This window comes from Salminus brasiliensis, chromosome 1, assembly GCF_030463535.1.
Source record: "Salminus brasiliensis chromosome 1, fSalBra1.hap2, whole genome shotgun sequence".
Lineage (NCBI taxonomy): Eukaryota > Metazoa > Chordata > Actinopteri > Characiformes > Bryconidae > Salminus > Salminus brasiliensis.
In genome coordinates this window covers 207501-230483 of record NC_132878.1, presented here as the reverse complement: position 1 = coordinate 230483, position 22983 = coordinate 207501, and the positions used below count along the sequence as shown (strand labels likewise).

Here is a 22983-nt window from a genome sequence, read left to right as displayed (position 1 = left end):
AGAGCTGGAGGAAGAAACCTTGGGAGGAACCAAGACTCACAAGGGGGCCCCATCCTCCTCTGGTCAGACAGTTTTAAACATTAATGATAAAAATGACCAAAGCAGATACAACAGAAAGTTAATAGTGGTGATATTAATAGTGTCAGACAGACACGAGTCCATCTAGGTTTCAGCACGGCCACCAAACAGGCAGCAGCGGCAGGCGGGTGAGCCATGGGTGGTGGCGGGTTGGGGAGGACCCGCTGGCCGGACTGGTAGGTGGCAGCTGGTTAGATGCAGGTAGAGGGGACCTCAGCAGGCAATCTTCCAGCAGGTCGGGCTGGGTGATTAGGTAAAGAGTTAGTTCTGAGAGGAATTTTATAGAGAGCAGAGAATGTTGAGCAGTATCTGAGTGTGTCTGACGGCTCCGGCAGGTCTGATTATAACAGTCTAATTTAAAGGAGAGAGCCAGAAGGTAACACGGACACGGGCGTACCCTGAGAACACCAGCATCTATCTGCTCCACCGTCAACAAACCTGAGTGATGGCGTGTAAGCAGCGAGACGACAGCTCCAGCATCTCAGTGTACTGCAATTCCCTGTGTCCTCGAACCCCTGGACCTGCAGCCCTTATCTAAGAAACATTAATTACCAAAAGCTAAACTAAACAGATGAGTTTTCAGCTTAGATTTAAAGACTGAGACTGTGTCTGAGTCCCGAACATTATCTGGAAGGTTATTCCAGAGCTGGGGGCTTTATAGGAAAAGGCTCCTCCCCCTGCTGAGGTTTTCTGAATTTTGGGATCGCGTAAGAGGCCAGCACCCTGAGATCTAAGTAGTCTTGATGGTTTGTAATATACTATAAGATCCCGCAGGTACTCAGGAGCGAGGCCATGTAGGGCTTTATATGTTAATAGAAGAATTTTATAATCAGTGCTGAACTGAACTGGGAGCAGTGCAGTGCTGATAGAACTGGACTGATATGGTCAGATGTTCTAGGTTTAGTAAGAACCCTGGCTGCAGTGTTCTGAAGCAGCTGAAGTTTATTGAGGTTCCTGCTGGAACAACCTGACAGTAGTGCATTACAGTAATCTAGTCTTGAGGTAATAAAAGCGTGTACTAGCTTTTCTGCGTCCTGTAGAGATAAGGAGTCTCTTAGTTTGGAGATGTTCCTAAGCTGCATAAAGGCTGTTCTACTAATATTAGCTAGATGTTGCTCAAATGATACATCTGAGTCGAATGTGACGCAAAGATTTTTAGCTGCTAAACCAGGAATGATGGAAGCATCAGACAAGTCTAACATTAAGTCTGAGAGTTTAGTTCTAGAGTCTTTTGGACCTAAAAGGAGAAGCTGGGTTTTGTCACTGTTGAGGAGAAGGAAGTCATGTGACATCCAGAGTTTTATATCCTTTACACAGTCCTCCATTTTCTGTAATCTAAATTTATCATCAGGTTTGGCTGATATATAGAGCTGTGTGTCATCTGCAGAACAGTGGAAATTAACACCATGTCTGCTTATAACTGAGCCCAGTGGTAACATGTATAATGTAAATAATAGCGGTCCTAGAATAGAGCCTTGTGGAACTCCATATCTTACTTCTGCGTAGTTTGAAGATAAATCTTTTATCTTTATGATCTGATAGAGTTCAGTTAGATATGATCTGAACCACGATAGAACTGTTCCTGTGATTCCAACCATGTTCTCTAATCTTTCTAGTAGAATAGTGTGATCTACTGTATCAGAGGCTGCACTGAGGTCTAGTAGAGCTAATAAAGAGACATAGCCTTGATCAGAGGCAGGAAGGAGATGGTGTGTAATCTTCACTAGGGCTGTCTCTGTGCTGTGATTGGGTCTGAAGGGCTGTCTCTGTGCTGTGATTGGGTCTGAAGGACTGTCTCTGTGCTGTGATTGGGTCTGAAGGGCTGTCTCTGGGCTGTGATTGGGTCTGAAGGGCTGTCTCTGTGCTGTGATTGGGTCTGAAGGGCTGTCTCTGTGCTGTGATTGAGTCTGAAGGACTGTCTCTGTGCTGTGATTGGGTCTGAAGGGCTGTCTCTGTGCTGTGATTGGGTCTGAAGGACTGTCTCTGTGCTGTGATTGGGTCTGAAGGACTGTCTCTGTGCTGTGATTGGGTCTGAAGGACTGTCTCTGTGCTGTGATTGGGTCTAAATCCAGACTGGAATTTCTCATACATGTAATTTTTACTCAGGTATAAGCAGAGTTGTTGGGCCACAGCTTTTTCTAATATCTTAGATATGAATGTTTGAGATGGGTCTATAATTAGATAATACACTAGGATCAAGATTTGGTTTCTTGATTAAAGGTTTTATAACTGCTATTTTAAGGGTTTGGGGAACATGCTCTAAGCTAAGGGATGAGTTTACTATTGTTAAAAGAGGTCTGATTATAACCGGGAGAATTTCTTTTAGTATTTTAGAGGGAATCGGGTCGAGTGGACAGGTTGTAGAATTATCTGAGGAAATCATTAGTTCTAGTTCCGGCTGTGGAAGTGGGTAGAAGGCTTCCAGACTTTGTTCTACAACTAAGTTCTGTTCTAAAGCAGCTCCACCAGGTGACGGCCATGTTTGATCTAATAAGCAGGGTTGGATTTGTTGTCTAATATTTTCTATTTTATTATTAAAACAGTTCATAAACACATGACTGGTTAAAGATGTTGGGATCTGGGGTTGAGAATCTGCCTGGATTTTAGTAAGTTTAGAGATCTCAGTAAAAAGAACTCTGGGATTGTTTTAGTGTTTCTGGATCAGTGAGGTCAAATACGCTGAGCGAGCTTTAATGAGAGTCTTTCTATATTAACTAAGGCCGTCCTTCCACGCAGAGTGGATCACTGAGTTTGATCACTGGACCACGGTGCGAGCCTTTACTGCCTCCTCATTTCACTTTTAAACGCTGCTACTTTGTCTAAGATTGATGGAAGGAGATTTTCTAGATCTTCTGTTAATGTAACGAGCTCCGTTTGGTCTGACGAAGGGTAAGATAAGGTGGATGGGGGGGGGGGGGGTTTCTCAGTAAACTGTACAGCGGTCATTGGGGTCACTGAGCGCTTTAGACAGTGTCGGGGGACAAATGAACATTTAGCCTAAGATGAAGCTCAAAGGAGATCAGATAATGGTCTGATATTACTGAGCTCTGAGGTAGAATATTTAGATGATCAATGCTAAAACCCAGGATCAGGACTAGATCTAGGGTATGGTTACAGTGATGTGTGGGTCCAGTTACAGTTTGTGTGATTCTGACAGAATCTAAGATCGATGCCTTTGTGAATGGATCGTCTGCTTTTTCTAAATGAATATTAAAGTCTCCTACTATTATAACTTTGTCTCTGCAGCAAAATCACTAAATTCAGAGTCGGGCCCTGGAGGCCTATAGATATGAATCAGTGTGAAAGTATTTTATAATAATCTATTAGTGGAACGAAGGACCCAGGAGGGGATGTTTGGACTGGGGGGGCCGGACTGAAGTGCTTTGAAGACCAATAGTAAAATCTTATAACCAGTCCTCTACCTGGCAGTGAGCCAATGCAGAGATGCCGTAGCTGGGGAAATGCTGTCTGTAGGTCTGCAGAGGGGTAGAGAAGACTGACCCAACACTGACTTTAATGACCTGAATCTGAAGTAACGGACCTGGCGGGAATGTCCAGACCTCACAGCGAGCTGACACTGAATAAAGGCTCCGTAAGAGAATTCCAGAGGGGTCAATTAAAGAGTGTGGAGTCCAGTGTTTGGTGAAGTGAATGAGCAGGAGGGTTGGCCTGGTTGGAGCGTGAGGATCCGAAAGCTTCGTGTTTGCGGTGGTTAGGCATTAACCTCTTCAGGCCGCGCTCTGTTTACACGCTAATACAGCCTTTAATAGAGCTCGAACCACGCCCACCCAGCCAGGGGATCCACCGGGACGGGGGGATTCAGCCTGCTCAGCTGCGGGGAGTTCAGTATCGACTCTACGGTTTAAGCTTCCTCTCGGATCAACAGAAGATTAAAGGTTCTAGCTGCAGTCTCAGAGTCAGTCCTTCAGACTGGTTTTGATGTGAGCAGACCTTCATCGGATCAGTGTGGAGTGTTTACAGTACTGTCCATGAGGGGGCGCTCAGAGCAGGATCTGTATTTACTGCAGTGGAGTAACAGTGAGCTACACTCCCCTCCTCAGATTTCTGACAGAGGTGAAGTGTTCAGATTGTCTGAATCATAAAAACAAATCAAATACAAATAAATAAGATGAAAACTTAAAGTGTGTGTTTGCTTTTATTCTCCCTAAAGGAGAGCAAGTACAGGGCTATCAGTACAGTGTGTGTGTGTGTGTGTGTCTCAGGTATCTAACACATATCTCATGCCCTTGTTGACATTAATTCCATCAGTAATTATTCATCTGTAACTCTGACTGCAGCCTTAGTGTCAGTGAATACTTAACCTACACACTCACACAGCTGTATACAGCATGATTATTAGCTTATATAAACAAATGAAAGGATACTGGAAGGACTGGGAGATACAGCTTTAACACTGCCAGCCTACCAGCCTTCAGCACACCCCTCAAAAACACCTGAACTAGACTAGCTAGCACATCTGAGCTGTGGAGTGCACACTGCTGAGGCCTTTCTGAAAGGGCTTCCTCGTGTGTGTGTGAGCAGCCTGCTGATGGTGGAGGCCGCATTAAGACTTTTGCCTCTGCTCCATTCTTCTGATGTTGGATGTGTTTCCATGGTGATGGAGAGCCAGGCTCTGCGCTGTGTGCAGTGTTGGGACTCCAAGCCTAAGTTTGTTCCTGCACTGAGGGTAAAGCCGGAGGACACCCAGCCTCTCAGTGCAGGAGGTGAGGTAAAGACCCCCCCCCCCCCTCTGGGAGCTGGTTACCTGGTCCAGGTGTGCTGGTTACGTGGTCTAAAACTGGGTTCAGGATCATCTAGGTGTCAGAACCAGGTGTGTTAGATCAGGGTGTGAACTCTGTGGTTAGGCAGCCCAGCTCAGGTGTGTGTGTGTGAGTTCAGTGTGATGAATGAGAGGGGGGGGGTTGCACAAGAGTGAAAGCTAATGTTTGAGTGTTAACAGAAGGAGGAACACTGAGCACTAATTCATCTCAGCTGATAACCAGGGTCAACAGACACCACTCCTACTTTCACACACACACACACACACACACACACACTTCCTCTTTATATCAGCTTTCTTTCTTCTCTCTTGCTGGATAAGATCAGTGTGTGTTCCTGACCCTGACCTTTCACCTCAGAACCTTAGCTTGACCCAATCCCATCAGGAACTGAGGAACCGTCTCCTGAGAACTCTCCGCCGTCTTCCTCTCGTCCTCTCCTGCTCCGCGATCAGCAGCTCTTCCTGAAGTCTTTTTAAGGATTTAGTATAAGCTGACCTGAACAAGCCACACCCCCAACAAGACTCTGGCTGTGCCCAAACTTTTGCAGTGATAAAACACTTCATTAAAACCTTCATTAAATTATTCAACTGTGTAAGTTTGACTTCTGGAGATGAAAAGGTAAATAATGAATACAGTGTAAACAGAGTAACGTTAGCTTTTATTAGATCTGAGAATGAAGATGGACTCTGGATTTCAGTGAGGAAAACACCTTGTTTATTAAGGGAGCTCTGAGCGCAGTCTGAACGCAGTCTGAATGCAGTCTGAGCGCAGTCTGAGCGCAGTCCTGAGCGCAGTCCTGAGCGCAGTCTTGAACGCAGTCTTGAACGCAGTCTGAGCGCAGTCTTGAGCGCAGTCTGAACGCAGTCTGAGCGCAGTCTGAGCGCAGTCTTGAGCGCAGTCTTGAGCGCAGTCTTGAGCGCAGTCCTGAGCGCAGTCTTGAACGCAGTCTGAGCGCAGTCTTGAACGCAGTCTGAGCGCAGTCTGAGCGCAGTCTTGAACGCAGTCTGAACGCAGTCTGAGCGCAGTCTGAACGCAGTCTGAACGCAGTCTTGAACGCAGTCTGAGCGCAGTCTGAACGCAGTCTGAGCGCAGTCTGAACGCAGTCTGAGCGCAGTCTGAGCGCAGTCTGAACGCAGTCTGAGCGCAGTCTTGAACGCAGTCTGAACGCAGTCTGAGCGCAGTCTGAACGCAGTCTGAACGCAGTCTGAGCGCAGTCTTGAACGCAGTCTGAACGCAGTCTGAGCGCAGTCTGAACGCAGTCTGAGCGCAGTCTTGAACGCAGTCTGAACGCAGTCTGAGCGCAGTCTGAACGCAGTCTGAACGCAGTCTGAGCGCAGTCTGAACGCAGTCTGAGCGCAGTCTTGAACGCAGTCTGAACGCAGTCTGAGCGCAGTCTATCTAGTCTATTTAATACTGCAGAAACACGCTGACCAGCGCTGATTATCCAGAGGGTCTCCGAGATCACACTGAACTGACCTCAGATCAGAACACCAGTAAAACATCCACACTGTTAGATTACTGCACACGCTCAGTGGAGCGCGCCGGGGTTTAGCGTGGGAGCTAAGCTAATGCTAGGGCTAATGTGCAGCGCTGCAGTCCTGTATAAATGAGCAGTAAGGCATTACTGTGTTAATGAATCTCGGGTTCAGCCGGACCCACGGTCAGACCCGCGGTCAGACCCGGCCATCCTCGCCCTTCTGCCCTTCACCCCGCTTTCTTAGCCACCGCCAGACCGATCAGACCGGCCAGCCCGGCCACGCCCAGCCCGATGCCTCCTACTATCGCCATGCCAACCAGCCCATCTGCAGACAGAAGACCAGAGAACACATCAGCAGGTGCTCACAGCCCTGTGAAAAGGTTGATGGCACTCAGCACTGCAGGGGCTGCTGACCTCGCCTCATGGCCTTGTTGATGAGCTTCTCCAGCTCCAGGGCCTGCGTGTTCCCCGGCTCGCTCTTCAGCAGAGTCCTGATGTACTTCAGAGCTCTCTCGTACTCCTGCACAGCGAGGATGAGGAGGATGAGGAAGAACAGAAGATCAGGTCAGGGGTCAGGGTCAGGGGTCAGGGCTATGAATATGGTATGGAGGCTTTAGCTTCACCTTCAGTTTGTAGTTTCCTACAGCCAGGTAGAACAAATAATCCCTCTGATCATCTTTGGTCCCTTTATGAATCAGATCTGCAGGAAGATCATTAAAACCTCTCAATCATACACGCCCCGGCCACTTTATCAGAAACATCTACACTCCAGCTCCACCTTCCTGCTATTCCGTTTGAGACTGTAGCTCCACCTGCTGCTCCACAGTGAGTTTACCTCTTCATCTTCAGCAGGGCTGTTTCTGCCCACAGAGATGCTCTCATCCCCTCAGAGCTGACCACCGACCCCTAATACCCGCACCACAGCTGCCTGGGCGGAACCACAAGGGAGGGGTTTCCAATAAAGTGGCCAGGGAGTGGTAGCATGAGGTAGGTGTTTCTAATAAAGTGGCCAGTGTTTAGAAGCACATGGTGGGTGTTTCTAATAAAGTGGCCAGTGTTTAGAAGCACATGGTGGGTGTTTCTAATAAAGTGGCCAGTGTTTAGAAGCACATGGTGGGTGTTTCTAATAAAGTGGCCAGTGTTTAGAAGCAGATGGTGGGTGTTTCTAATAAAGTGGCCAGTGTTTAGAAGCACATGGTGGGTGTTTCTAATAAAGTGGCCAGTGTTTAGAAGCACATGGTGGGTGTTTCTAATAAAGTGGCCAGTGTTTAGACGCACATGGTGGGTGTTTCTAATAAAGTGGCCAGTGTTTAGAAGCACATGGTGGGTGTTTCTAATAAAGTGGCCAGTGTTTAGAAGCAGATGGTGGGTGTTTCTAATAAAGTGGCCAGTGTTTAGAAGCACATGGTGGGTGTTTCTAATAAAGTGGCCAGTGTTTAGAAGCAGATGGTGGGTGTTTCTAATAAAGTGGCCAGTGTTTAGACGCACATGGTGGGTGTTTCTAATAAAGTGGCCAGTGTTTAGAAGCACATGGTGGGTGTTTCTAATAAAGTGGCCAGTGTTTAGAAGCACATGGTGGGTGTTTCTAATAAAGTGGCCAGTGTTTAGAAGCACATGGGGAGCTGGCTATGTCCTGGAGTGTGTTTGTGAGCATTAGGTATGTGTGTATTTCTCACCATCCAGCAGATCGATGCCCTTTCTGATTTCATTGCTGAATTTGCTCCGGATCAGACACCACGCATACTCAAATGTAGTGTCTTTGGACACACTCCCCTTCTCCAGCTCTGCCTTATATTTCTTCTCAAATTTCTGTCGTTTGAACATCATCAACATTAGAAACGTTCCTAATCAATACAACACTACACACTGAATATCAGCTAACACACGCTGTAGCTAATGCCCTGGTTTACACCCTGGAGGTCTGATAACACCACATACGAGTGTGTCTCGTCGTATTTAAATCTGAACACATAAATAAATGTGTTTACCTCCAGATCTTCAGGAGCTACGACCTCCTCCACCACCGCCTCCATGTTTGTTTGGGTTGACGTTAGCCGGTCACGTGATTCGCGGAGTGCGTCAAATGACAGGAGGTCAAGTCTCAAATCTGTATTTTTAATGAATATGAGATCATTTTTATCCAGTAAATGGGTTATAAAGGGGTTAGTGTACACTCTAATAGTGTGTACTAAATGTAAGAAGATGAAGCGCCTTACATTTGCCACAATTCGCCAACCTGCGGGCGAACCTGTCCGTTCCACCTTAAATGCTGCAGCAGTTACAGTAGTACCGGCTGAGGCGCCCCATTCTAACTGCTGCAGCATTTAAGGTGGAACGGACAGTTCTAAAAACAGTGTGTAAACAGTCTGTAAATAGTGTGTAAATCTTCATTTTACGCACATAGATGCAAATATTGACGAATATACAAAATATAAAATATTATTACATATACATATTTTCGATTTATTGTTTTTATTTCGATTAGTATTTATTATTATTATTATTATTGTTGTTGTTGTTGTTGTTGTTATTGTCATTATTATGTTATTTTATATACATATATGTGCATAGCTCTACGTTTAGATTTACTTGAATTAGTCATTTAGGGTCCTCAGCTGTCACGTGGTTCCTCCGGTTAATTAGGGAGGTTCACCTGGCAGGTGTGTGGACGAAACGTGAAGCTTTAGTGGAGCTTTAGTTTGAGGAAGTTCAACCTCTGATTTATTATATTCTGATTTATTAATATTTATGATGAATGATAAGGAATTGATTTGGTGAGTGAGTTTAAAGTGTAGATATTTGTAAGTGTTAGTAATTGGAGTGTGAGGTGTTGTGGTTTTGGGGGGTTACCTGTGTAATTTCAGTCTAATAGGTGGGTGTTTTTGTCTTTTTCAGTGTTTTTTTGTGTGGATTGTTCTCTGTAACGCTGGTTGACTGTGCAGTGGACGGTAAGTGAGGGGGGTTGTGTGTGTGTGTGTGTGTGTGTGTGTGTGTGTGTGTGTGTGTGTTGTTATGTTTCAGAGTCTTAAACACGTTTAATAAGGGTTTACACACCTCTTTTTAAATGCTGCAGCAGTTAAGGTGGAACGGACAGTTCCAAAAATAAGTTAATTTCCCCTCATTTTAATCAGTTTGATCGAGTGCATTAGGCCAACTTAAGGCCCAATTAATCAATTACCAATCATTGATCAATAATTAAGGTCCTGTTTTCTCAGGCATGTTTAAGACTGAATGCAGTGATCGTCACTTCTGGCTGTTTGTGAAGTCCCACTTCCTGGGCAGCAGGTTCAGGGTTGAAGTGGAAGGTAAGCAGAGGGTCACCTTTTCACTCCTGTATGAAGGTCAGGTTTGTCATTGGTGTGTTGATGGTTCCCCTGTGGTGTTGGTGTAAACACGAGAACACACACCGATCAGCTGAGGAATGGGGTCAGAAGGTCAGGCTGAGTGTGATCAGGCCGGTCAGGTGGTCACTGATTACACAATATATAACAATACATTAATAATAATAATAATAGTGTGTATCTGTGTTTGAACACCTGCACACACTGCAGACCGGTCAGAACCAGTTCTGTTCATTTTACAGAGTTGACTGGTTACTGGGTTATGTAACCTTGCCCCCCTCTTTCCCTCCTCTGTGGTAGGAGGGTCCGGTGTGCGTCCAGTTAGTGGTCAGTGGGCGGCGGAGTGTGGATACACACTGCAGCTGGACTCCTGGGGTGACCTCAGTCTCCGCATTTCTTATCTGGCCTGCGCTGTGGAGAACCAGGTGAGTCTCACCTGCAGGACACGCCCATCATCCACCAGCCAATCAGCTCTCAGTTCTACTGTGAGCATTTATTAGATCACTATCCTAACCTGCTGAGTCTCTGCTGTACCGCAGTGGTGTTGTGGTGGTGTGGAATGGAGGTGGTGTGGTGGTGTGGTAGTGTGTTGTGATGGTGTGGTGGTGTGGCATGGAGGTGGTGGTGTGTTGTGGTGGTGGTGGTGTGGTATGGAGTTGGTGTGGTGGTGTGTTGTGATGGTGTGGTATGGAGGTGGTGTGGTGGTGTGTTGTGATGGTGTGGTATGGAGGTGGTGTGGTGGTGTGTTGTGATGGTGTGGTAGGGCGGGGTGGTGTGTTGTGATGGTGTGGTAGGGTGTGGTGGTGTGGTTGTGGTGGTGTGGTAGTGTGTTGTGGTGGTGTGTTGTGATGGTGGTGGTGTGTTGTGGTGGTGTGTTGTGATGGTGGTGGCGTGGTGGTGTGGTGTGATGGTGGTGGAGTGTTGTGGTGGTGTGGTGTGATGGTGGTGGCGTGGTGGTGTGTTGTGATGGTGGTGGCGTGGTAGTGTGTTGTGATGGTGGTGGTGTGGTTTGGTGGTAGTGTGTTGTGATGGTGGTGGCGTGGTAGTGTGTTGTGATGGTGGTGTGGTATGGAGGTAGTGTGTTGTGGTGATGTGGTATGGAGGTGGTGTGGTAGTGGTGTGGTAGTGTGTTGTGATGGTGGTGTGGTATGGAGGTGGTGTGGTAGTGTGTTGTCATGGTGGTGTGGTATGGAGGTGGTGTGGTAGTGGTGTGGTAGTGTGTTGTGATGGTGGTGTGGTATGGAGGTGGCGTGGTAGTGTGTTGTGATGGTGGTGTGGTATGGTGGTGGCGTGGTAGTGTGTTGTGATGGTGGTGTGGTAGTGTGTTGTGATGGTGGTGTGGTATGGAGGTGGTGTGGTAGTGTGTTGTCATGGTGGTGTGGTATGGAGGTGGTGTTGTTGTGTGGTATGGAGGTGGTGTGGTAGTGTGTTGTGATGGTGGTGTGGTATGGAGGTGGTGTGGTAGTGTGTTGTGATGGTGGTGTGGTATGGAGGTGGTGTGGTAGTGTGTTGTGGTGGCGGCGTGGTATGGAGGTGGTGTGGTAGTGTGTTGTGGTGGCGGCGTGGTAGTGTGTTGTGATGGTGGTGTGGTATGGCGTGGTAGTGTGTTGTGATGGTAGTGTGGTATGGCGTGGTAGTGTGTTGTGATGGTAGTGTGGTATGGCGTGGTAGTGTGTTGTGATGGTAGTGTGGTATGGCGTGGTAGTGTGTTGTGATGGTGGTGTGGTATGGTGGTGGCGTGGTAGTGTGTTGTGATGATGGTGGCGTGGTAGTGTGTTGTGATGGTGGTGTGGCGTGGTAGTGTGTTGTGATGGTGGTGTGGTATGGTGGTGGCGTGGTAGTGTGTTGTGATGGTGGTGGCGTGGTAGTGTGTTGTGATGGTGGTGTGGTATGGTGGTGGCGTGGTAGTGTGTTGTGATGGTGGTGTGGTATGGAGGTGGCGTGGTAGTGTGTTGTGATGGTGGTGTGGTATGGTGGTGGCGTGGTAGTGTGTTGTGATGGTGGTGTGGTATGGTGGTGGCGTGGTAGTGTGTTGTGATGGTGGTGTGGTATGGTGGTGGCGTGGTAGTGTGTTGTGATGGTGGTGTGGTATGGTGGTGGCATGGTGGTGTGGTATGGAGGTGGCGTGGTAGTGTGTTGTGATGGTGGTGTGGTATGGTGGTGGCGTGGTAGTGTGTTGTGATGGTGGTGTGGTATGGTGGTGGCATGGTGGTGTGGTATGGTGGTGGCGTGGTAGTGTGTTGTGATGGTGGTGTGGTATGGTGGTGGCGTGGTAGTGTGTTGTGATGGTGGTGTGGTAGTGTGTTGTGATGGTGGTGTGGTATGGAGGTGGTGTGGTAGTGTGTTGTGATGGTGGTGTGGTATGGAGGTGGTGTTGTTGTGTGGTATGGAGGTGGTGTGGTAGTGTGTTGTGATGGTGGTGTGGTATGGAGGTGGTGTGGTAGTGTGTTGTGGTGGTGGTGGCGTGGTAGTGTGTTGTGGTGGTGGTGGCGGCGTGGTAGTGTGTTGTGGTGGTGGTGGTGGCGGCGTGGTAGTGTGTTGTGGTGGTGGTGTGGTAGTGTGTTGTGATGGTGGTGTGGTAGTGTGGTATGGTGTGGTAGTGTGTTGTGATGGTAGTGTGGTATGGTGTGGTAGTGTGTTGTGATGGTGGTGTGGTATGGTGGTGGCGTGGTAGTGTGTTGTGATGATGGTGGCGTGGTAGTGTGTTGTGATGGTGTGGCGTGGTAGTGTGTTGTGATGGTGGTGTGGTATGGTGGTGGCGTGGTAGTGTGTTGTGATGGTGGTGGCGTGGTAGTGTGTTGTGATGGTGGTGTGGTAGTGTGTTGTGATGGTGGTGTGGTATGGAGGTGGCGTGGCAGTGTGTTGTGATGGTGGTGTGGTATGGTGGTGGCGTGGTAGTGTGTTGTGATGGTGGTGTGGTATGGAGGTGGCGTGGTAGTGTGTTGTGATGGTGGTGTGGTATGGTGGTGGCGTGGTAGTGTGTCGTGATGGTGGTGTGGTATGGTGGTGGCGTGGTAGTGTGTTGTGATGGTGGTGGCGTGGTAGTGTGTTGTGATGGTGGTGTGGTATGGTGGTGGCATGGTGGTGTGGTATGGAGGTGGCGTGGTAGTGTGTTGTGATGGTGGTGTGGTATGGTGGTGGCGTGGTAGTGTGTTGTGATGGTGGTGTGGTAGTGTGTTGTGATGGTGGTGTGGTATGGAGGTGGTGTGGTAGTGTGTTGTGATGGTGGTGTGGTATGGAGGTGGTGTTGTTGTGTGGTATGGAGGTGGTGTGGTAGTGTGTTGTGATGGTGGTGTGGTATGGAGGTGGTGTGGTAGTGTGTTGTGATGGTGGTGTGGTATGGAGGTGGTGTGGTAGTGTGTTGTGGTGGTGGTGGTGGCGTGGTAGTGTGTTGTGGTGGTGGTGGCGGCGTGGTAGTGTGTTGTGGTGGTGGTGGCGGCGTGGTAGTGTGTTGTGGTGGTGGTGGCGGCGTGGTAGTGTGTTGTGATGGTGGTGTGGTAGTGTGGTATGGTGTGGTAGTGTGTTGTGATGGTAGTGTGGTATGGTGTGGTAGTGTGTTGTGATGGTGGTGTGGTATGGTGGTGGCGTGGTAGTGTGTTGTGATGATGGTGGCGTGGTAGTGTGTTGTGATGGTGGTGTGGCGTGGTAGTGTGTTGTGATGGTGGTGTGGTATGGTGGTGGCGTGGTAGTGTGTTGTGATGGTGGTGGCGTGGTAGTGTGTTGTGATGGTGGTGTGGTAGTGTGTTGTGATGGTGGTGTGGTATGGAGGTGGCGTGGCAGTGTGTTGTGATGGTGGTGTGGTATGGTGGTGGCGTGGTAGTGTGTTGTGATGGTGGTGTGGTATGGAGGTGGCGTGGTGGTGTGGTATGGTGGTGGCGTGGTAGTGTGTTGTGATGGTGGTGTGGTATGGTGGTGGCGTGGTAGTGTGTTGTGATGGTGGTATGGTGGTGGCGTGGTAGTGTGTTGTGATGGTGGTGGCGTGGTAGTGTGTTGTGATGGTGGTGTGGTATGGTGGTGGCATGGTGGTGTGGTATGGAGGTGGCGTGGTAGTGTGTTGTGATGGTGGTGTGGTATGGTGGTGGCGTGGTAGTGTGTTGTGATGGTGGTATGGTGGTGGCGTGGTAGTGTGTTGTGATGGTGGTGTGGTATGGTGGTGGCGTGGTAGTGTGTTGTGATGGTGGTGGCGTGGTAGTGTGTTGTGATGGTGGTGGCGTGGTAGTGTGTTGTGATGGTGGTGTGGTATGGTGGTGGCGTGGTAGTGTGTTGTGATGGTGGTGTGGTATGGTGGTGGCGTGGTAGTGTGTTGTGATGGTGGTGTGGTATGGTGGTGGCGTGGTAGTGTGTTGTGATGGTGGTGGCGTGGTAGTGTGTTGTGATGGTGGTGTGTTGTGATGGTGGTGGTGTGGTAGTGTGGTATGGTGTGGTAGTGTGTTGTGATGGTGGTGTGGTATGGTGGTGGCGTGGTAGTGTGTTGTGATGGTGGTGGTGTGGTAGTGTGGTATGGTGTGGTAGTGTGTTGTGATGGTGGTGTGGTATGGTGGTGGTGTGGTAGTGTGTTGTGATGGTGGTGTGGTATGGTGGTGGCGTGGTAGTGTGTTGTGATGGTGGTGTGGTATGGTGGTGGCGTGGTAGTGTGTTGTGATGGTGTGGTATGGTGGTGGCGTGGTAGTGTGTTGTGATGGTGTGGTATGGAGGTGGCGTGGTAGTGTGTTGTGATGGTGGTGTGGTATGGTGGTGGCGTGGTAGTGTGTTGTGATGGTGGTGTGTTGTGATGGTGGTGGTGTGGTAGTGTGGTATGGTGTGGTAGTGTGTTGTGATGGTGGTGTGGTATGGTGGTGGCGTGGTAGTGTGTTGTGATGGTGGTGTGTTGTGATGGTGGTGGCGTGGTAGTGTGTTGTGATGGTGGTGTGTTGTGATGGTGGTGTGGTATGGTGGTGGTGTGGTAGTGTGTTGTGATGGTGGTGTGGTATGGTGGTGGCGTGGTAGTGTGTTGTGATGGTGTGGTATGGTGGTGGCGTGGTAGTGTGTTGTGATGGTGTGGTATGGAGGTGGCGTGGTAGTGTGTTGTGATGGTGGTGTGGTATGGTGGTGGCGTGGTAGTGTGTTGTGATGGTGGTGTGGTAGTGTGTTGTGATGGTGGTGTGGTATGGAGGTGGCGTGGTAGTGTGTTGTGATGGTGGTGTGGTATGGTGGTGGCGTGGTAGTGTGTTGTGATGGTGGTGTGGTATGGTGGTGGCGTGGTAGTGTGTTGTGATGGTGGTGGCGTGGTAGTGTGTTGTGATGGTGGTGTGTTGTGATGGTGGTGGTGTGGTAGTGTGGTATGGTGTGGTAGTGTGTTGTGATGGTGGTGTGGTATGGTGGTGGCGTGGTAGTGTGTTGTGATGGTGGTGTGTTGTGATGGTGGTGGTGTGGTAGTGTGGTATGGTGTGGTAGTGTGTTGTGATGGTGGTGTGGTATGGTGGTGGCGTGGTAGTGTGTTGTGATGGTGTGGTATGGAGGTGGCGTGGTAGTGTGTTGTGATGGTGGTGTGGTATGGTGGTGGCGTGGTAGTGTGTTGTGATGGTGGTGTGGTATGGTGGTGGCGTGGTAGTGTGTTGTGATGGTGGTGGCGTGGTGGTGGTGTGGTAGTGTGGTATGGTGTGGTAGTGTGTTGTGATGGTGGTGTGGTATGGTGGTGGTGTGGTAGTGTGTTGTGATGGTGGTGTGGTATGGTGGTGGCGTGGTAGTGTGTTGTGATGGTGGTGTGGTATGGTGGTGGCGTGGTAGTGTGTTGTGATGGTGGTGGCGTGGTAGTGTGTTGTGATGGTGGTGTGGTATGGAGGTGGCGTGGTAGTGTGTTGTGATGGTGGTTTTGAGGTGGTGCAGTAATGGTTCTGCATTGAGGTGGTGGTGTATTCTGATTAATGGGGTTGAGGCGGTGCGGTAATGCATGCTATGTTGCAGAAATTGGCTGGTTGTTGTTGCAGGGGCGGCTCTGATTGGCTGGTTGTCGTTGCAGGGGGACTCTGAGTTCCGGCTGATGCTGTGGTTTGTGAATGAAGGTGCTGCTGGAGAGGAAACCTCTCACCCTCTGCTGCTGTCGTGCAGGCTGGAGGAGCCGTGGCGCCCCCGAGAGGTTGTCTGTGAGAAGAACTACATGGAGGTGTGTTGAGCTGCAGACGACTCCCGCACCCATACACTAGCACTGTTTCTGTAGAACTGAATGAGCCACCTCACAAAATCAAAGTGTGTGTGTGTGTGTGTGTGTGTGCAGGTTTCTGTGGAGAAACAGCTTCCTCCTAAAAATCACAGAGGAACCGAGTGGGTCACCCCAGCACCAGCAGTAAGTGTATGTCAAGTCCGATTTATTTGTAGAGCTTTTTACTGTTGTCACAAAGCAGCTTTACATAATTAGTGATTAATAAAAGACAAAGAAGAAAGAAGAAATAACGTAAGACAAGTGAGCCCCAGTGAGCCCCAACGGAGACAGTGCAGGAGAACCTCCCTCAGAGCTGGAGGAAGAAACCTCGGGAGGAACCAAGACTCACACCCATCCTCTGATCAGAACTGTTTAAACATTGATGATAATAATGGTGATATTAATAGTGCAGATAGTTACGAGTCCAACGTATGTGCCTGACATGGCATGGTACCAGTTAGAGACTGACCCACCCTGGTCCCTTTCTCAGTCAGTCAGAGGACCTCAAGGCTGTCCAGTAAGAGAACTCCTCCAGTGTTTTTGTTGGACAGGCTGGACTTTGGGTTCTCCAGATGGGTCATTGGTTTCGGAAGGTAAAGGCAGTAGAAATGAGGCTTTAGGTGGATCAGGTGGTTTTAGTAGACCACAGAAAGTGTGGTTCACCTGTAAAGTGTGTGTGTGTGTGTGTGTGTGTGTGTGTGTGTGTGTGTGTGTGTAGGATGATAAACTGCGTGAATGGCGTGTGTTGTTCCGTGTGCCTGATCTCCGGGAGAGCCCGGGCTCCGGCTGGCCTCTGCTGAAGGAGGAGATTATTCCGGGAAACCTGGTGCATCTGCTGGGCTACAGCATCAACACCACAGCAACCCGCATCGTCCTGCGCTGTGCTTACGGGTCCAGACTGGCATACACCCTGCAGGTCAGAGAGCTGGACACTAACAGCTTTACTGTATCAGTGCACACATGCAGGAGATCCACACGCTCATTCGGACAGACTGTAATACACTACAGGTAGCGTAGGGGGCGCTCTATAATGCTCTATAATGATCATATGATCCACACGCTCATTCTGACCGACTGTAATACACTACAGGAAGCGTAGGGGGCGCTCTATAATGCTCTATAATGATCATATGATCCACACGCTCATTCTGACAGACTGTAATACACTACAGGAAGCGTAGGGGGCGCTCTATAATGCTCTATAATGTTCATATGATCCACACGCTCTTTCTGACAGACTGTAATACACTACAGGAAGCGTAGGGGGCGCTCTATAATGCTCTATAATCATATGATCCACACACTCATTCTGACAGACTGTAATACACTACAGAAAGCGTAGGGGGCGCTCTATAATGCTCTATATCGTTCATATGATCCACACGCTCATTCTGACAGACTGTAATACACTACAGGAAGCGTAGGGGGCGCTCTATAATGCTCTATAATGTTCATATGATCCACACGCTCTTTCTGACAGACTGTAATACACTACAGGAAGCGTAGGGGGCGCTCTATAATGCTCTATAATCATATGATCCACACACTCATTCTGACAGACTGTAATACACTACAGAAAGCGTAGGGGGCGCTCTATAATGCTCTATAATGATCATATGATCCACACGCTCATTCTGACAGACTGTAATACACTACAGGAAGCGTAGGGGGCGCTCTATAATGCTCTATAATGTTCATATGATCCACACGCTCTTTCTGACAGACTGTAATACACTACAGGAAGCGTAGGGGGCGCTCTATAATGCTCTATAATCATATGATCCACACACTCATTCTGACAGACTGTAATACACTACAGAAAGCGTAGGGGGCGCTCTATAATGCTCTATATCGTTCATATGATCCACACGCTCATTCTGACAGACTGTAATACACTACAGGAAGCGTAGGGGGCGCTCTATAATGCTCTATAATGTTCATATGATCCACACGCTCTTTCTGACAGACTGTAATACACTACAGGAAGCGTAGGGGGCGCTCTATAATGCTCTATAATCATATGATCCACACACTCATTCTGACAGACTGTAATACACTACAGAAAGCGTAGGGGGCGCTCTATAATGCTCTATATCGTTCATATGATCCACACGCTCATTCTGACAGACTGTAATACACTACAGGAAGCGTAGGGGGCGCTCTATAATGCTCTATAATGATCATATGATCCACGCTCATTCTGACAGACTGTAATACACTACAGGAAGCGTAGGGGGCGCTCTATAATGCTCTATAATGATCATATGATCCACACGCTCACTCTGACAGACTGTAATGCACTACAGGAAGCGTAGGGGGCGCTCTTTAATGATCATATGATCCACACACTCATTCTGACAGACTGTAATACACTACAGGAAGCGTAGGGGGCGCTCTATAATGATCATATGATCCACACACTCATTCTGACAGACTGTAATACACTACAGGAAGCGTAGGGGGCGCTCTATAATGATCATATGATCCACACACTCATTCTGACAGACTGTAATACACTACAGGAAGCGTAGGGGGCGCTCTATAATGCTCTATAATGTTCATATGATCCACACGCTCATTCTGACAGACTGTAATACACTACAGGAAGCGTAGGGGGCGCTCTATAATGCTCTATAATGTTCATATGATCCACACGCTCATTCGAACAGACTGTAATACACTGACCTTTCTGTGTTTTACCTCTGCAGGATGGTAATGTTACCGTGGAGGTGGTCAGCACTACCCTCCTATACAGACACCAGTGGACCCTGCTCAGAGTGGACACATCAGTGGCCTGCACCACCTGTATGCTTCACCTCTCTGAGGTTGAAGTGCAGAAGGCCAGCTGTAGTTTCAGTAACGCGGTGTTGGAACGAATGAGCAGTATTAACACCCAGTTTCAGGGGGAGGAGTCTCTAAACCAACAAGACAGTGATTCGGTTTAGTTGTTGTCGGGGGGAGGAGTCTCGGAACAAATGAGGAGGTGATTAGGATCAGTCACAGTAAGAGGGAGGAGTCTTTCGACAAAGTGCAGTGATTAGAGCAAATAGCAGTAAGGGGGAGGAGTCTGAACAAACAAGGTGGTAATGAGGACCAATCACAGTGAGGGAAAGGTTCTTGTGTGGTTCCCCTGGTGTAGATTTCAGAGCTGCTCTTCTGCACTTCAGCTTCAGCTCCTGTGTGCTGAGTTGCGAGCCAGACTGCTGCTAACGCTGCTCTAACCCACAGCTCAGGGCAGTCTGGAAGGGGCAGATGTTGTCTGGACTTTACCCTGGCTGCTGCCACCCCTGGTGCTGCCCCCGCTCCTACAGAAGAGCCTGAAGGTGGCCGTTGGGGGGCGCTTCATCACCCAGTGTGTGGCACAGCACCGTGGTTACAGGATCCACGATAACAACGGTACCGTAGAGATCCGCATCCCATTCGGAGCTGACGGAGGACGTCTGAAGGTACCCTTTGATGTCACACTCGCAGTGAAGTCCACAGCCCTCTGAATACCTGAGCTCAGTGTGTGTGTGTGTGTGTGTGTGTGTGTGTGTGTGTGTGTGTATAGAGTGGTGTATCTGAAGGGCAGTACCTTCAGCTGTATGAGGTGGATGTGGAGGTTCTGAGGGAGTGGGAGGACTCAGTCTGGAAACACACACAGCAGCGCACCTTCAGAACCCTGAGCGCCACCCAGAAACACACTGCTGTTCTCACTGACTGTGAGTCTCTCTCTCTCTCACACACACACACACACACACACACACACACACACATTATACGTGTTGACCTTCAGTACTCAGGAATCTTTCTAGACCAAACACAGATTTAAAGCAGTAGTGTATTTTGCTCCTGGGCTCCCTTTTACTCCAGTGCAGTAAATACAGATCAGGCTCAGAGCGCCCCTGGGCGGAGCTAAAAGTGGGTCAGGCTTACATCAGCATACCCCTGACCAATCACCAGGCTGCTGTTGGAGAATGACCTCCAGTCTGTGTGGAATACACTCCAGTGTCCACTTGTGGAATACAGGCTCTCTCTCGTGCTCTCTCTCTCTCTCTCTCGCGCGCTCTCTCTCAGTGTGTCTCTCTCTCTCTCTCTCTCTCTCTCTCTCTCTCTCTCGCGCTCTCTTGCTCTCTCGCTTTCTCTCTCTCAGACATGATGCCCTCTGGTGGAGAGCTGGTGGTGTCTGTGGGAGTGTTCCTGCCGGATGTTCTGCTGGTGAACGTGAGCGCGGCGGGGCGGGTGTTTAGTTGGGATGAAGCCGAGCGGAACTCTGTCCGAATATCTCAGGTTCCCTTCCCCAACGGCACACACGCATACCTGCTGCAGGTACCCTTCACACACCCACTCGTCACACAGAAGGTGAGGACACACACACACACACACACACACACACACACCTGTTTACACCCACTTCGGTATTTTACTCTCCCTATAATCAGCCTGTGAGGTAATGCTAACTCCTGTTAGCCTTATTATGGGATTGTTAGCATAAAGCTAATGGCATGGAACCGGTTTGGTCTGTTCTAGATGAATCTGGAACGTTCAGAGCTTGTAAGAGCCGTTTAGACTGACCTGTACTCTGCTCACACTCAGCCAGAAAAACTAGTGAGGTTTACTCTGCAGGCTATCTAGAACCACACTGCTGTACTAAACCTTCTCCTGGAGGGAGAGGATGATGCACTTATGAATGGCAGGTGTTTCTGATAAAGTGGCCACTGTCTCTGCAGTATTTGGGAGAAGGTTCCTGGAGCTACTCTCTCTCCGTCCTGCTCTCTTTCCTGCTCTCTCCTGATGGGCAGATCTTCCATGTCCCTGCTGTCGTCCACTCCACGCTGCAGGACGTAGGTGAGTCCCGACAGGTCTGTCCCGGTTTACTGTGATGGACACACACACACACACACACACACCATGCTTCAAGATGACCTGGTTCTCTGGTTTCCTCCTCAGTGTTACCGCAGCTGAAGGGGTCCTGTACAGAGCGTGGCGTGCGGTTCCAGATGCATTATGGGAATTTGCAGAATAAGTGGGGCGTGTATGTGGGCGGACTGAAGCTGGACAAGCAGCTGGTTCAGGACGGACAGTATGAACTGGACAAGACTGAGGAGTTTATCTCTGTGGAGATCCCCCTGTTTGCTCCGGGGATGGACTACAAGGTACACATCTGAACACTGCAGGATTTTACTGTCCATACCACCTTAAATGACCCTATTCTGATCCACCTTAAATTCTATACCACCTTAAGTGACCCTTTTCTGATCCACCTTAAATTCCATACCACCTTAAATGGCACTGTTGCACACTGAGAGAGTGCTGTTCCCCCTGCTTGCCGTTAGCTCCAGTGCTAATTGGTGGATAAGATAAGCTAATCTTCATTAGTCCCACAGTGGGGAAATTCTCAGTGTCAGCAGAGAGGGACAGCAACACCCTCAGATACAGAAACATAGATAAACATCTTACACTATAAACACAATAGAAATAAGAAGTAAAACAGCAATAACTATTATTTACTGATTATTTACTGATTATTTACTGATAAGCTTCTGGTTGGGTTGTTTTGGCTGAACTGTCGCTTTAATGCTGTGTCTCAGGATTTGAACCTGCGGGGTCTGGAAGTCAGTGTGACGGTCAGGTTGGTCCACATGGAAACGCAGGAGGAGATCTCACACCTGCAGGAGTGTGTGTTACCTGTGGAGGAGCTGCTGGGTAATGAACGCACTCCTTTATAGCAGAAGAATAATGAGGGGCCTGGAGACTAAGCTCAGGTTTAGACTTACTCCTTAGCTGTGGTTTACTCTGAGGGTTAGTCCTGGTGTAGGTCAGGGTTGGTCTGGGTTTGATCGGTGTTGGGTTAACTGGGGCGGTGTCGTGTAGGTGCTGAACTGTGTTTCTCTGGACAGTGTGTCTGCCGAATGGTCATATGGTGGCGCTGTTGGATGTGTCTGGTGTTTTCCCTCCTGTGGATCCTAAACGCATGGCTCTGCTTGACCCATCCTGCGGCCCGCAAGACACTGACCAGTCCAGAGTGCTCTTCAGCTTCCCCTCAGGGTCCTGTGGTTCTGCAGTCACTGTGAGTAAGGCTACAATCTGGTGGTGGTGGTGGTAGCAGTAGTAGTAGTAGTAGCAGTAGTAGTAGCGGTATCAGTGGCAGTAGTAGCAGCAGTGGTAGCAGTGGTAGCAGCAGTGGTAGCAGTGGTAGCAGCAGTGGTAGCAGCAGTGGTAGCAGCAGTGGTAGCAGCAGTGGTAGCGGTAGTAGTAGCGGTAGTAGCAGTAGTAGCAGCAGTAGTAGTAGCAGTAGCGGTAGAAGTAGCAGTAGTAGCAGCAGTAGTAGTAGCAGTAGCGGTAGAAGTAGCAGTAGTAGCAGTAGCAGCAGTGGTAGCAGTAGCAGCAGTAGTAGTAGTGGTAGCAGTAGTAATAGTAGTAGTAGTAGTAGTAGCAGCAGTAGTAGTAGTAGTAGTAGCAGCAGTGGTAGTAGCAGCAGTAGCAGCAGTGGTGGTAGTAGCAGCAGTAGTAGTAGCAGCAGTAGTAGTAGCAGCAGCAGCAGCAGCAGCAGTAGTAGTAGCAGCAGCAGCAGTAGCAGTAGCAGTAGTGGTAGCAGCAGTAGCAGTAGTGGTAGTAGTAGTGGCAGTGGTAGCAGTAGTAGTGGTAGCAGTAGTAGTGGTAGCAGTGGTAGCAGTGGTAGTAGTGGTAGCAGTGGTAGTAGTAGCAGCAGTGGTAGTAGTAGCAGCAGCAGCGGTAGTAGTAGTGGTAGCAGCAGTAGTAGTGGTAGTAGCGGTAATGGTAGTAGCGGTAGTAGTAGTGGCAGTAGTAGTAGCAGTAATAGTAGCTGTAGTAGTAGTAGTAGTAGTAGTAGCAGCAGTAGTAGTAGTGGGTGGTGGTGGCAGCAGTAGTAGCAGTAATAGTAGTAGTAGTAGCGGAAGTAGTAGTAGTAGTAGTAGTAGTAGTGGGTGGTAGTAGTAGTAGTAGTAGTAGTGGTGGTAGTAGCGGTAGCAGTAGTAGTAGCGGTAGCAGTAGTAGTAGCGGTAGCAGTAGTAGTAGCGGTAGCAGTGGTAGCAGCAGTAGCAGCAGTGGTAGCAGCAGTAGCAGCAGTGGTAGCAGCAGCAGCAGTGGTAGCAGCAGCAGCAGTGGTAGCAGTAGCAGTAGTAGTAG

The 22983-nt window shown here is 49.0% G+C and overlaps 3 protein-coding genes across 3 annotated transcripts in view; 2 read left to right on the top strand and 1 right to left on the bottom strand.

Annotated features, from left to right (window-relative positions):
• The first annotated feature begins 16 nt into the window (after positions 1-16).
• LOC140572820 (uncharacterized) lies at positions 17-18800 on the top strand. The gene is made up of 8 exons (XM_072692778.1): positions 17-62; positions 9232-9284; positions 9552-9641; positions 9978-10102; positions 15676-15819; positions 15931-15999; positions 16574-16771; positions 18564-18800. The coding sequence occupies exons 3-8, from the start codon at positions 9554-9556 to the stop codon at positions 18798-18800; spliced, it is 861 nt and encodes a 286-aa protein (XP_072548879.1). The 5' UTR covers positions 17-62; positions 9232-9284; positions 9552-9553.
• On the bottom strand, positions 5501-8392 carry LOC140570930 (mitochondrial fission 1 protein-like). The gene is made up of 5 exons (XM_072692646.1): positions 8325-8392; positions 8013-8145; positions 6960-7036; positions 6751-6856; positions 5501-6661 (listed from the first exon to the last, which is right to left on the bottom strand). The coding sequence occupies exons 1-5, from the start codon at positions 8367-8369 to the stop codon at positions 6564-6566; spliced, it is 459 nt and encodes a 152-aa protein (XP_072548747.1). The 5' UTR covers positions 8370-8392; the 3' UTR covers positions 5501-6563.
• Positions 18801-19992: 1192 nt separating the features above from the next.
• Positions 19993-22983, top strand: part of LOC140572612 (uncharacterized) — a 7617-nt gene continuing 4626 nt past the window's right edge. Inside the window, exons 1-5 of the mRNA XM_072692765.1 lie at positions 19993-20196; positions 20565-20682; positions 20785-20990; positions 21426-21540; positions 21735-21904. Coding sequence (XP_072548866.1) covers positions 19993-20196; positions 20565-20682; positions 20785-20990; positions 21426-21540; positions 21735-21904 — 813 coding nt within the window. The remainder of the gene's footprint in view (positions 20197-20564; positions 20683-20784; positions 20991-21425; positions 21541-21734; positions 21905-22983) is intronic.